Here is a 14124-nt window from a genome sequence, read left to right as displayed (position 1 = left end):
AAGACCCACAGACACAGGGAGCACTTTGGGGGTGCTTGTTCGACAGCCCACACAGCAACCCTACCCTCTTTCAACAAAGCATTAGTCACACTACACATACGGCATTTCCAAGCATATTGTACATGGGGTGCGGCCTTCGGCTTAAAGCGCGGAGCGCTAAGCATCTTGCCGCTCTTGCAGTATTTAGTGCAGATGTTGCGTTCCTTTTCAAAATGACTGAAGGCAGGATTGATAAACAACATAAGAAAGATGGTCAGCCAGGAGGTAAAGAAGCTCGCTGGGCTATTGCCTGGCCACCTATTACTTGTGTGTCTCATCCCACTGTGGAGATCCCAGGGTCTAATTATTGCCCTAGAGAAATATGGGGAGAACTAAGAACAGGAGGTGGCAGAACAGCTGAGGTTTCGATGTTATTGCCTCGTGCTGTTCCTAGAACTACGGATGTCTCTGTCTATCCAGGATAACCATTAGCCCCAGATAGATCATCAGGGATACTGGGGAAATCTCCGGTGGGCCGATGGGGTTTGGGCCGGTCCAATACATTCACGTCCATCTAAACAGTCTGAAGGCAGAATATTTGCGCGGGGATAGGGGGCGTCCACCCTGACAATTCCACATTTTTAAGTGTTATAGGCAAAATATGTGTGCAGGGGGAGGGGGCGTGGCGGCGGCGGTTAGTGATCCACCCTGACAATTCCACAGTTTCAAGTGTTCAAGTGTACGCCACTGCTCCCGCCCACTTTTTTTCCCCAGTCCGCCCCTGGCCCAAATGCAGCACTGAGTTAGACTAATGCTTATGGTTAACCTTTAGCGACCTGCTTACAAAAATCCTAACAATATCTGATGACATTTTAACTTGGCTTATTCTTTCTAAGCTTTTCTTGGCTTATACCGCCCATCCAGGGACATAGCAAGGGGTTGTTTCTGGGAGCATAGTGTCTCACAGGCGGTCTGTGATAAGCCTTGCAGTAGGTTACAGATTTTGGAGTAATATGGCCTCTAATTTCTAGTTAAATCCCCATACATCAGATACAAACTCATCGATGTAACCCATTTTGTTCATGTCCTCCCCCGGGAGTAGGTTCACTTTGTTCCAAGTTCTTATCTTATATGTAAATGCGTCTGCTTTACACGCTGTCACAGGATCTGTCTAATTAAGACATAATGACAGAGTCATTATTCAAATGATTTCATATTAGATCAAGGGGTCAGTCACATCACTTCAGGGCCAACCCTAGTCAGTGCTGCCTGTCTAGAGAGCAGTGTGTGTGTGTGTGTGTGTGTGTGTGTGTGTGTGTGTGTGTGTGTGTGTGTGTGTGTCAGTGCTGCCTGTCTAGAGAGCAGTGTGTGTGTGTGTGTGTGTGTGTGTGTGTGTGTGTGTGTGTGTGTGTGTGTGTGTGTGTGTGTGTGTGTGTGTGTCAGTGCTGCCTGTCTAGAGAGTATTTGTGTGTGTGTGTGTGTGTGTGTGTGTGTGTGTGTGTGTGTGTGTGTGTGTGTGTGTGTGTGTGTGTGTGTGTGTGTGTGTGTGTGTGTGTGTGTGTGTCAGTGCTGCCTGTCTAGAGAGTATTTGTGTGTGTGTGTGTGTGTGTGTGTGTGTGTGTGTGTGTGTGTGTGTGTGTGTGTGTGTGTGTGTGTGTGTGTGTGTGTGTGTGTGTGTGTGTGTCAGTGCTGCCTGTCTAGAGAGTATTTGTGTGTGTGTGTGTGTGTGTGTGTGTGTGTGTGTGTGTGTGTGTGTGTGTGTGTGTGTGTGTGTGTGTGTGTCAGTGCTGCCTGTCTAGAGAGCAGTGTGTGTGTGTGTGTGTGTGTGTGTGTGTGTGTGTGTGTGTGTGTGTGTGTGTGTGTGTGTGTGTGTGTGTGTGTGTGTGTGTGTGTGTGTGTGTCAGTGCTGCCTGTCTAGAGAGTATTTGTGTGTGTGTGTGTGTGTGTGTGTGTGTGTGTGTGTGTGTGTGTGTGTGTGTGTGTGTGTGTGTGCGTGTGTGTGTGTGTGTGTGTGTGTGTGTGTGTGTGTGTGTGTGTCAGTGCTGCCTGTCTAGAGAGTAGCATCTGCTGAGTTTTTGCACGGCAGACATTTATATGAAGGAGATGCATCCCAGGCACACCCTCAGGGATCCTGCTTGCGGTGTCCTAATTCCTAAATAAGTAGCTATTGTATTCAAACATGAAGTGTCTGAGATTTAAACTCTCTGTTTTTCATGGATGCTATTTGCCTTTTGAGAGAACCTGTCCAGAATATAATTGTCTGGATTTTAGGAAGCCTAGTTTGTGGCTGCATTGTAAGGCTGATGCCTTTTTATGAAACTGAAAGTGTAAATGTCATTGAACATGAATTGCAAGCAGCAGACCCCTGGGAGAACAACAAACAATGACTGTGTCAGCACGGAGACAATCACAATGGCCGAGCAAAATTTGCTGAGGCGAAAATCCGGATGTCAGCCGATTGACTTTGGGTGGGCCAGTATCAACCATATCGACACCATTTCTTGTTTTTGCCAGTGACATGCTCATAATGTTATTATAATTGTCTGACAACATGGGAACGATCTCTACAGAGATAGACAGTTACTGAGGTAAACAGACACAGGTCTATCCCTGAAGGGATCCTTTCAATTTAGACAGACACTTATAATTACCCTATGACATTGGTGTAGTGGTCCCTGGAGAAGTGGGTATACTCTTAATGTTTTTAAGCAGCCCATACAGCACAGGATAAACGCCCTGTTTTTAGAAGTGGGTATACGCAATGCTGTCTGAGAAATAAGTGGGTATACTCCGTATACCTGCGTATACGCTGGACTACACCACTGCCCTATGAGCCTGTCAGTGGCAGAAAGAAGGAGCTGAAGCAGATGCATGCCCCATGGGGTTACCGGGCGCTGCCAAAGGCAGCTCACTGCTCCGGGTTAGTGTAACTTCACCTCACTGTGTGTGTGTTTACTGGGTGCTGTGTGTGTCACTACCCTGGATGGGTCAAATGCAGAGGTGGAATTCAGAGTGTGTGTGTCTACACCACCTCTTCCATAGAGTCACTTTCACTTCACTTCACTACACTGTATAGCCATTTTGCAGTTGCTGGTTATAGAGTTATAACTCAGTTCTTGACCAATTTTATCATTTTTGTCCGTAGCAAAATTGTTTACTACATTTTCTTTTGTATCCCTTTGTAAATTACACTTTAGCTTGTTTCACTTGTTTTGTTTGTTTCACAAAACCAAGACAAATTCCTTGGAATTGGAAGCCAACATTAGACGTGCCTCTGAAACCATGAGATGAATACACCAAGCCTTTACGACTCACATTTCTGGGGTCCAGGTTCTGCTGGAAGGCCTCCCTAGCCTGGCGCAGCTGTGCGGGGGAGAGGGAGCAGCTGAGGTTCTGGAAGACGTCCCGGTCGGTAGCCGAGCTGAACTCCAGGTACCTGCCGAGCTCCTGGCCCTCACAGAGCACTGACCTCAGGTCCCGCTCTCTGAAGAGCAGTGGGATCTGGAAGAGCAAAAGGAGAAGAAGAGGGTGATGGCGAGTTAAACATTAAAAGGTCCCTCGTCCGGGATATTTTTATTTTTGAGTTTTCGTCTTAGAGACATAAAAAGAACAACCACGGAAACATTAAACCCTTTTCTAATATCATTGCTGAGGTCTTCTAGAATAGAATCATATATTCCATTTGTGCATCAATGTTTTTAGTTAAGCAAAATGTACAAAAACATCAAGGCATGTCAGACAACTTAGAAAAGTCTAAAAGGCCTTGGACCTTAGAGTGTTAAACATTAAAAAAAGGCGTTTGAGGACAGAGGGTTGTGTTTTCTTGTCACAGACCAACGCGTGCCTCCAGGGTGGCGGCGGGTACCCTCAGATTAAAAAAGGGCATTTGATGGGAGAGGGTTGTGTGTTCTTGTCACAGACCACTTCATTGTCTTTATTTGTCTAAAGGCCTCCTCCCATCTCTCTTGAATAGCTTGCCTTTTTTTGTTGTAAGTACATTACATTCAATTTTTTCCCTTTTGACTACTTTCTGACATACTTCCCAGTTGCCACTTTGTTTGTTTTACTTATTTAATCTTATTTATTTTTTATCCATTTAGAAAATAGCCAGAGAATTTAAAAGACATAGTCTGCACTGTTCTGGAGAATTAATGATAATGGAACAGCAGAACCGATGAAATAGATTCAGAGTTTATTGAAAAGAGACTAATGGGTCTCCTATACATGAGCTGGGTAATGAAAATGTCATTGCCCACTCAAGTTTCTCTAGTCACTATATCTTCCATTAGGCATTTAATTATCTTTAAAAATGAAATAAATACCAACATTTGCTGATATAATTAAGATCTTAACCTTGTTATACAACAGTAGGCAGCATCTGAGCTTGGATTGAACATTTCAGCATTGATCAGTTTGTAAACACCACACACACACACACAATACTACACGCATATTTATACTCACATACACACTCTCTCTCGCTCTCACATACACACACAAGCACACAAATACACCCACACCCACAAACATAAAACCATACACACACAATCCCATCTTGCTCAACACACACACACTATCTGCGTTCCCCTCCTGATGCCCTGTGTGCTTGTCTCGCGAGTGTAATCATCTCCTTCAGGCTCATCAGATATGATGGGGAACATAGAATTGCACCAGACAGAATAAACTTGGAAGCTCTCAGAGCTTCAACCACGCACAGAGCTAAATCCCCTTGAGCAATCACACAGACGCAGGAGCCACGTAGGCTGGCCATTTCCAAATTGTGCTGCACGGTTTATCTAATCACAATCACAATTGCGAACGCAATGTCGGCCTGTGCAATTACATAGCCGCAAAAGGCCTCAGTTTAATTAAGTAAATCATGTGACAATGTATTCTCTATTTGTATACAGTCCTCTCATTGTCTACGTCCACAATGAAGAGATGACCAATCAGTCTCTGTTTAGACAGTGAAGGGTGTGCAGAGTAAGGTCACATGTAAGTTTGATCTTCATTCCACTATTGGCGTCGCTGCTGCTCCTAGCGCTACGGCTACGGCTACGCTATGGTTTCTTAAGGAAATGCATCCCTAGTTGTACATTACTATTCTGATGAGGATGATGGCGATCATCTGGTCTTTAATATTAATTCATTTTTACCTCCGCCAGGAGGTTATGTTCTCGCCCCTGTATGTTTGTTTGTTCGTTTGTTTGTTAGCAGGATTACGCAGAAACGCATGGACCGATTCCCATCAAACTTTGTGGGGAGATCGGTTAATATAATGGCAATAATTGATTAGATTTTCAGATGTCAAGGTCAAAGGTCAAGGTCACAAGGCGGAGGTTTGCATTCTCTGAATGCTCCCATTCTTGTATACAATATATTTGGAGACCCAGTCTTGGATTTGGTCAGTCAGGAACAGGTTTACTCTAGTACAATGGTGGCCATACCAAAGGGGGGCAAAGACAAAGCTCCACTCATAGCTTCACCTCAGACTCATCTGAGCCCAGTTTCCCGAACGCTAAAAAGGACTTGAAATCGGTCGTAAGAGGGATATTGCAGAGCGGTTTCCCGACGCTGCACTTACGGCAATGATGAGTCTATGATGTCGCCAAAATCCACGTAGGTCGTTAAGATACGTCGTTATCGGGAAACGAGGCCCTGATTATTCATTGAAGGATTGCTGCTAAATCCTCTCTGGGAACAAGGGGTGTTACCCTCTATATTCATGAAGTTTCTCAGCCATTTTGCTGACACTTTCAATACACTCCCTCAGGATAATCTCTCTTCTCTTCCCAGAAATGATTACATTCTTACTAAAGTCCAAATAAAAGTAACAATTACAACTAGGTATAAGATACATGGAATTATTGACTATATCATACCCTTATTAACTATGAATCTTAAATTCTGGTTCCTTCATCTTTGACTCTAGAGCAAATAAAAGAGGTTCAATCGTTAACTCACCATGTTGGGTCGCAGGCCTGTCTTCATTAAACTCTCGGCGGTGGCCGGTGACACTGCAAGATCATCTTGAAGGAATGCCGTGAAACTTTCATCGTCTCGCAGAAGACTTCTCAGAGGAACCGGTTGACCTAACATAAGATGGAGGGCAAGTAAATTAGCTCAAAAGGAGGTTTCGGCTACAAAGGCTACTTCAATGATTTTAAAGGGGAGAATCCTGCTATCTGTAGTGATTTTCAGTATGATCAGAAAGGGGTCAAACTGCCCCTCTGACTATTAATTCCAACTTTCTAACAACATGATTACTATTTCACACTGTGACTATATTCAGGGAATTAAACTGAGCATTTCTGTAATGTGATTATTTAATTTGACAGCTTATGAAGATATGGTAAGCTGTAAGAATATAACTAAAGACGACTACCATGTGTGAGAAGCTCAAGTCTCGCTGTGAGAAGAGACTGCCTGTAAATTGGACTTGTATAAGGCTACTAATGACCATTTACTCCAAATTAAAAGCACATCATCTGTCCCTGGGATATGGCTCTCTCATAGACAAGCATGAAAGCCAATTGAGTGTTGAGCTGTCTCTGTAAGCCCCCCATAACACACACACACATACACACACCCTACTTTCCCCTCTATGCCAAATCTATGGCGGTGTCATGGTCCTACTTCGATAGCACTGTGAGAGTCACAGGCACTGGGGTCGGAGACAAAGAGAGAGCAGGCTCTCTTTCGATGATATGGTTTCACACATTTGAAATGTGCGACATTCCAAAGACTCTGGAATGCTAGGAGTTTTCCTGCTTCATGAGTAAAAATAGATGCAGATTTGTGAGAGGAACTGGCCTATTTGCGTGTCGTTCGTTTAGTTTTAGGTCATTCCCAGGATAACTGCTGCCTGGCAGAGGTCTGGCCCTGGCCTGGCCCTCATCTGGAAAAGATCAGTTCAGAAGCTACTGTGCGAGTCCTCTGTATATTAAAGCTTCATTTAAAATATAAATTCAGTAAGCGCACAGCGTTCAAAACTGTACTACTTATGAACAACTAGAATGGGGACATGACAGCTGCCTCTCTTTCTTCAGTGGGTCTACATCAAAACATTAAAGTGTCGTCACGAAACCCACAAATGGCATACTTCTCATTATCATACATATGATACCAACCATTTCATTAAGCATTCCTGATGAATCCACTTAATCTCCATTTTGAAAAGCCACTCCAATCTTTTCTTAGCCAAGACGGCATTAGCATAGACACCATCGCATGTTACCTGCAACGACCCCCACCCGAAACCAAAACAGTCGTAACAGGTGACAACTAAAGCACGTGTTAGGGTCAGTGCCAAACAGACGCCGGCCTTCTGCTGAACTCCGCTGTTTGTGGAGCCGATCGGAGTGCCCACCTCTAATCTCTTTTAATCATCGGACAGACTGCGCCGGCGGGCCCACCTTTGCCATCCCCGTCTTTGATATCGCCGCGTCTCTGGTCTGTCTAATTACCCCTTCCTCTAGCGTTCACTGATTCAGATTCCCGTTAATTATGCCGGGGCTTAGATCTTTTGATGGATTTAATCTTGTATAGTAGTGGCACATGACCCTCAAATGCTAAATTCTCCCCTCTTGTCTTGCAATCGGCTGTGCCATGGCCTCGACGGCAATTGGTTGGGCTTTCTGTATGTGTACATGCTAATGAGCACCTCTCAGAGATTAGATGCAACTTGTGAAGATGAGGCGACAATAACGCTATTTCACTGGGAATGATGGGCTGCTACCCCTTCAAATATTCAAATTGGAAGTAGTTCACATCATTTCATAATGACAGTGCTGGTCATGGTTTGATTTTGTTTGGGTGGACAGGTTGTTTTGCTTGTAAACAACAACAAAGACCAGCAAACAAGCATGCTTTCATCACAAAATGACATTCAGAGCTGGGTTGTTGAGAACACAAAGGCAGAGCAGAAGGCGTATGTGCGTCCTCCGTTTCCCGTCTAAATAAAAGCTCAGCTTAGTCTAGCTTCTCAGACCATCAACACCAGACCCAAAGTTACTGTCCTTGAATACATTCCAAGGACACCCTGCAACCGTTTTCTCTTACTTCAACAATGAATATTGAATAATACGTCGTTGTGTTGTGCATCATACCATTTCCAAGGTCGGCATTTGGGGGAACCAAGGACGCCTGGCCAAAGTCGTCCAAGAATTGTTTGACCGCAGCCGGGGAGAGGCCGACGGACAGGAGCGTCTGCAGTTCGATTAACACCCCTGCAACGCTACAGCAGAGACAGGCCAGGATAAGTGAAGAAAAATAATACATGGATGTGACTGTGTGACCTTTCCCAAACTCCCCCCCGGCTTAAATCTTTAACACCAAGAGAGAACTAAATCCATAAAAGCACGACAGAGTTTTATGCCATGACAAATGAGGGGGCCGCCAGCGCGGTGATGTGATCATTTAGTCACCGCACCTGGGCGAAGCGTGCGGGGGGAGAGAATACATTGTGACTGCGAGAGCACATACATGGAGGAGTTGAAATTGTTGACTTGGCCAGGGGTCTCTCCAGGTGTGGGGCTGTTTACACATGGGTTGTCAAGGTTACACATGATGCCTTGCATCCATGGCAACACTCCAGCAGAAGGCATAGCTTTGTTGGGGTAGTAGCCTGTGGAAAAGAGGGGGGGGGGGGGGGGAGAAGAAAAAAGAACTCTTACTTATGATCACAGCACATGAATTCATTCCAGGATTCCTAAACATACAGTGACTACCACATTTTCTTGAGGCAGTGTAAAACAATCATCCTGACCACCACCAAAATGATATTTTACTCTTTGACATGTAGGCAAACCTGCAGACAGACTAGCTGACTGAAGCAATAGTGTAACATAATAACATAATGTGATTGTGATTGGCCCAGGTGCAAATATTTGCAATCCCATGTTGTTATTACCTGATACATTAATGGGATTCGTATGTGAAAGAGGGAGGGAGAGAGAGAGAGAAAGAGAGAGAGAGAGAGAGGGAGAGAAAGGGAGAAAGAGAGAGAGAGAAAGAGAGAGAGAGAGTGAACCATTTGCCCTTTACCTTGAAGAGTTACTGTGCTCGTTACTTACTACCAGGCGGTGGAAAAATGCATTCTCATGTTTAAGATGCACTTGAGCGCTAACCACAGGGCTGCAGAAATTCTACAAAAATCAATGTATAAACCACCGTTATTAGTTGGAAAATGATGGTATCTCAGGTACACGTAACGTGTTGTAGTGATATCGTTGAATGGTTACTTTGAAGACACTGCTTTGAAGATTCTCTTTGTGCTCAACCTGATCTCTAGAAAGGGAGAGAATCAGTGCCAGTGGAGATACAGATTGACAGATTAGTTTTGGCCGTTTATAACTCGTCCAGTCTAAAGCTGCTCCGATGTTTTTAAATCCTCGTGATGAGATTCTCTTTGTGCTTAACCCCGTCGTGCGAAAATACACTGGCACTGGAAAACATATAATATATGACTGACAAGTCTGAGTTTGTCACACCTACGCAGCAGGAAGGACTGGCAATCAAACCACTTAGAAGGCATGCAAAACAACCTTACAAACACCAACAACAGCACAGTTGGCACTAAAAGTGTGCTAACTCGTGTCTTTTGGTGATATAGTGGGCAATGGCGTGCTGTGCCGCGCTGTTCTCTTTCACATTTTCATTGCTGTATAGTGTACAGACTACGTGGCTAATTGGAACAACAGGTATGTTTATCCGTCCTGCACTTGACCATATACCATTAAAAAAATGTATTTTGAAGATGATACGAGTTGTACTTACAGAAGCAAATTGTTACATAATGTCTCTTTAATGTGATCGTGAGAAAGTACACTGTCTCAGAAAAACATATGATGACTGACATGTCTGAGTTTGTGCAATTATCACAGCAGCGTAGCACATTTAAATAGCGTAGCACATTACAAGGAGAACAACAGTATATTTATGGGAAATAAATAAATTGTGTTAGCAGGGAAGGTCTTGAAAAATGTTCAGTTTGTGTTTGGGTGGCAGAGCCATAATTCATAGAACCTGTATAATGTTATATTCATGATTGTAGCTGGTTTAATTTTGAGTTATCATTCACTTTCGAGGGTGCATTATCACCCTGCTCTGCATGTGTGTGTTTTTTGTGTGTGTAGCATCATTTGACCGCCCTGAAATTATTCTCCAGTTAGTAACCTCATGATTTACTGTTTTGGATTTCGTGTAATTTCACAGAATGCTAATCGCTGATAATTTACTTACCTTTTTTACTATTTCGTTTTTGAGAACTGTGAAAAGCGCTATATAAATGTTATTCATTATCATTATTATTATTATTATTATTATTATTATTATTACTATTATTATTACTATTATTATTATTATTATTATTATTATTATTATTATTATTATTATCTGGGTCATTTCAACCTTCAATCTGAGTGGCTTACATTGGCCTTTGTAGATGGGATGATTGGTGGATCTGACCCCCACCAAGATGAAGAACAGGAACAGCGGCCATACCACCTCCACCACCAGCCTAAACTGCAGAGGAAGAAGAAACACAGAGAGTCACATACACCTGTACGCACGCTCACACACACTCACACACACACACACATGAAGAAGAAAGAAAGAGGAAGAAGAAACACAGACAGCACGACACGTTTGCATTAAGGTTCCAGATCCAAAGACCACACATCCACACCACACACACACACACGCACACGCGCACACACACACACACACACACACACACACACACACACACACACACACACACACACACACACACACACACACACACACACACACACACACACACACACACACACACACACTCTCTGACCATAACTTGTAAATGTATCTCCACTTCATACCCTTAATGTAATTCTTACCCTGTTGGTGCACGGCTTCATAAAGAGTGTCGATAGATAGTGTAATGGTAATTTGTGGTAGACTCTATCCGAACAAAGGGGCCTTTAGAATCCAGAACATAAAAACCTCCTTGGCACAATGCACATTGATCTGTTAATAATGGCTGTAACCTTCCCAGTGTAAAGCACTCTAAAGGACATTAGAGAAGGTCTATAATTGATAAATATCTTGATAAAGGTCTATAATTGATAAATATCTTGTATATTGCAGTTTGCATGCGCTATTGCATCCTTGAATCACCCAAACTGCAATGAAATGAAGGATCTAGAAGAAAAGCCTGTCTTTGGTTTTTTTGTTGTTTTTGGTGCCTTCTTCCTCTTGTTGAAGGCCATCTAAGAACCTCTCCAGCCGTGCTTGAGCGGAACAACAACAACAAGAGAAGGACACTTGACATAAGAGGGACTCCCTATCTGCCTACTCCATGTTCTCTTCATGTGCTGGTTCAAAATTAAGTTTGACCCCTCAAGGTCTCGCTCGAATAGGGCTAGCAGCCTCTGTTCCCCTCTACCATGTTATTTCATATTCAGGATGTGGAAGCTGTCAAAGAGATGCTAATGTTCGGGTACGCAGAGTGTAGGTGTCCATTTACTCCATTCAGGTCAAGCTTACCTGTGCCTAGCATGCATAGCAGCCCAATTAATTCAATTCAATTCAATTCAATTTTATTTATACAGCTCCATAACAATACAATTGTCTAAAGGCGCTTTACAGAGCCCAGAGATTGAACCCCCAATTAGAGATTTTAATGCAATGATAAAAAGCTCCTTATCATTAGAAAAACACCCAGTTCATCTTAAACTCCTATCAGTAATGAATCAACACCAAGCCGAGGTCTTTGAAACGAACAAGTACACCCATATTTGACCACTTAACTCCACTTGAGGGGTTAGTCCACTGAATCAAAGCCTTCTGTAGGTTTTCTGTCCTGACTTGAACCCGACACATGATTTGACCACAGAGTATGAATAATGCCTCACCCACACACACACACACACACACACACACACACACACACACACACACACACACACACACACACACACACACACACACACACACACACACACACACACACACACACACACACACACACACACACACACACACACACACACACCCACCCACCCACACCACAGCTCAGTCGATAGGTTACGGCTACACCTTCAGAGAAAATAAAAATGAAAAATAAAAACACCTCTGTTCAAGGTCCAGGATTAGTCAAACTCCTTGGCCAAACCGTGACCCGCGAGCGGGAGAGCGAAGCGGCCTGTCTGAGAGGAAAGAGCGGAGAGCTGCTTCCTGTCTGAAAAGGAAAGAGCGGAGAGCTGCTTCCTGTCTGAAAAGGAAAGAGCGGAGAGCTGCTTCCTGTCTGAAAAGGAAAGAGCGGAGAGCTGCTTCCTGTCTGAAAAGGAAAAAGCGGAGAGCTGCTTCCTGTCTGAAAAGGAAAGAGCGGAGAGCTGCTTCCTGTCTGAAAAGGAAAGAGCGGAGAGCTGCTTCCTTGAGGTTATTCTCAGCGCACCACATCCCATAAACCCAAGGCCTTAAAGGAGGGCAGAACCCTGTGATTAGAGGGGTCCGGGGCGATCAGAGGGACGGGTACGGGGGCATTTATCCCGTATCAGGGCTAGCAGCAGAGGGGGAGCAGAGCTCAGGAATCAAGAGCATGACACATCTTTTTGGAAGGGTGGGGTGGGTGGGGGATGGGTAAGGAGGACTGCTGTTATATCATCTTCCAATTTCTTCTTGCCTAAAGGCACAAAGACCCCCTTTAAAAGAGTGGCGGTGGTGGTGTGTGTGTGTGTGTGTGTGTGTGTGTGTGTGTGTGTGTGTGTGTGTGTGTGTGTTTGTGTGTTTGTGTGCATGGGGGGGGGGGGGGTGACCAATTCTGTTAAACAACAAACTCTCTCTCTCTCACACACACACACACACATCCTTGCTGGACCCCTCTGACTAAATGTGCCATTACCTTGTAGAGCCTCGTAGTGTCAGTCATTCCACTGGCACAGAGGTCCATAAGGCAGACTCAGACAGAAACAGACGGGGGGGGTCTGAGTCACAGAACATCAGTGCAGGGCTTCTCCAGCTGTGGGATCAGCTCTTAAAGCTTTTCCACAGCATGTCTTAAGGGTACGACATGTTAATAAGTCAAGGATTTTTTTTTTACATTTTCTTCTGCGCTACATTTTATTCAGGCTTTTACCCTACTTTTAACGTCTACACTTAACACCTCTATCTCCGGCTCTCTCTATTATACATCTCTCTCTCCTCTTCTCTGTCTATTAAACATCTCTCTCTCCTCTTCTCTCTCTCTCTCTCTCCTCTTCTCTGTCTATTAAACATCTCTCTCTCTCTCTCTCTCACCTCTTATTTCTATTATACATCTCTCTCTCCAACACTGGCCAACTCTACTTCATCACCTTGTTCAGACACCCGTAGCTTTGGTGCGATGCCCTGGTTAGCGGAGTGAGAAACACACTTCTGTTGACCTCAACGATTCAAGCCGACTGCTTGGAAGAGAACTCGGGGGTTTACCTCGGACATTCTCTTCCTCGAAAGGAGCACAGAGGAACATGCTCACACACACAGAAGCAGACTGAGAGTTTCCATCTGCTGATGAAGGCTTGGAACGAGGAGTTTCTCAACTAAACGCATAGCCAAGTTTTACTTTGTGAATAGTTTCTTTTCATTTCTGAATCTGCTTTTTAAAACCTTCCTTGTCCTTAAACAGATATAAATATATATGTTCCTCTACTTCTTTTCCCCTTTTCATCGTATTGAAACTCCGTGTACAAAACAAACCGCTGCGTCAAACGAGGGCATGAAGGACTTCAGTTGAGTGCAGATACAGTCTATATACACATCACACACACACACACACACACACACATTTTTATTTTAACTTTTCATTCCAAAGGAGGCACAAATCAATTGTTTTCATATGGTACAGACTACTCATATCAGAATGGTTAGAGGTACCATTAAGCCAATCAAAGGGTACTCATTCCCACCATGGGGTCATTAGGGGCCTGTTGATATGACCAGTGGGTGGCAGATTGGCTTCCACACAACAGAATACACACACACACACACACACACACACACACACACACACACACACACACACACACACACACACACACACACACACACACGTGCCTGCGCAACAGTCTGCATGTGTTGGCCACAGACTAATGATTTGTAGCCTTCACAAAATGGAGGCACACAAAG

The 14124-nt window shown here is 44.1% G+C and overlaps 1 protein-coding gene across 1 annotated transcript in view; it reads right to left on the bottom strand.

The window, feature by feature from the left end:
- The window catches only part of LOC308382368 (phospholipid-transporting ATPase ABCA1), a gene marked incomplete at both ends in the record, with an annotated part of 237019 nt that overhangs the window by 219869 nt on the left and 3026 nt on the right, over positions 1 to 14124 (bottom strand). The window contains 5 exons of the mRNA XM_080860090.1: positions 3295 to 3480; positions 5944 to 6071; positions 8088 to 8215; positions 8464 to 8605; positions 10410 to 10503. Coding sequence (XP_080716216.1) covers positions 3295 to 3480; positions 5944 to 6071; positions 8088 to 8215; positions 8464 to 8605; positions 10410 to 10503 — 678 coding nt within the window. The remainder of the gene's footprint in view (positions 1 to 3294; positions 3481 to 5943; positions 6072 to 8087; positions 8216 to 8463; positions 8606 to 10409; positions 10504 to 14124) is intronic.

The sequence above is a fragment of the Sprattus sprattus genome, assembly GCF_963457725.1.
Source record: "Sprattus sprattus genome assembly, chromosome: 21".
In the NCBI taxonomy this organism is placed as follows: Eukaryota; Metazoa; Chordata; class Actinopteri; order Clupeiformes; family Clupeidae; genus Sprattus; species Sprattus sprattus.
This window is presented reverse-complemented; position numbering and strand designations above follow the sequence as displayed.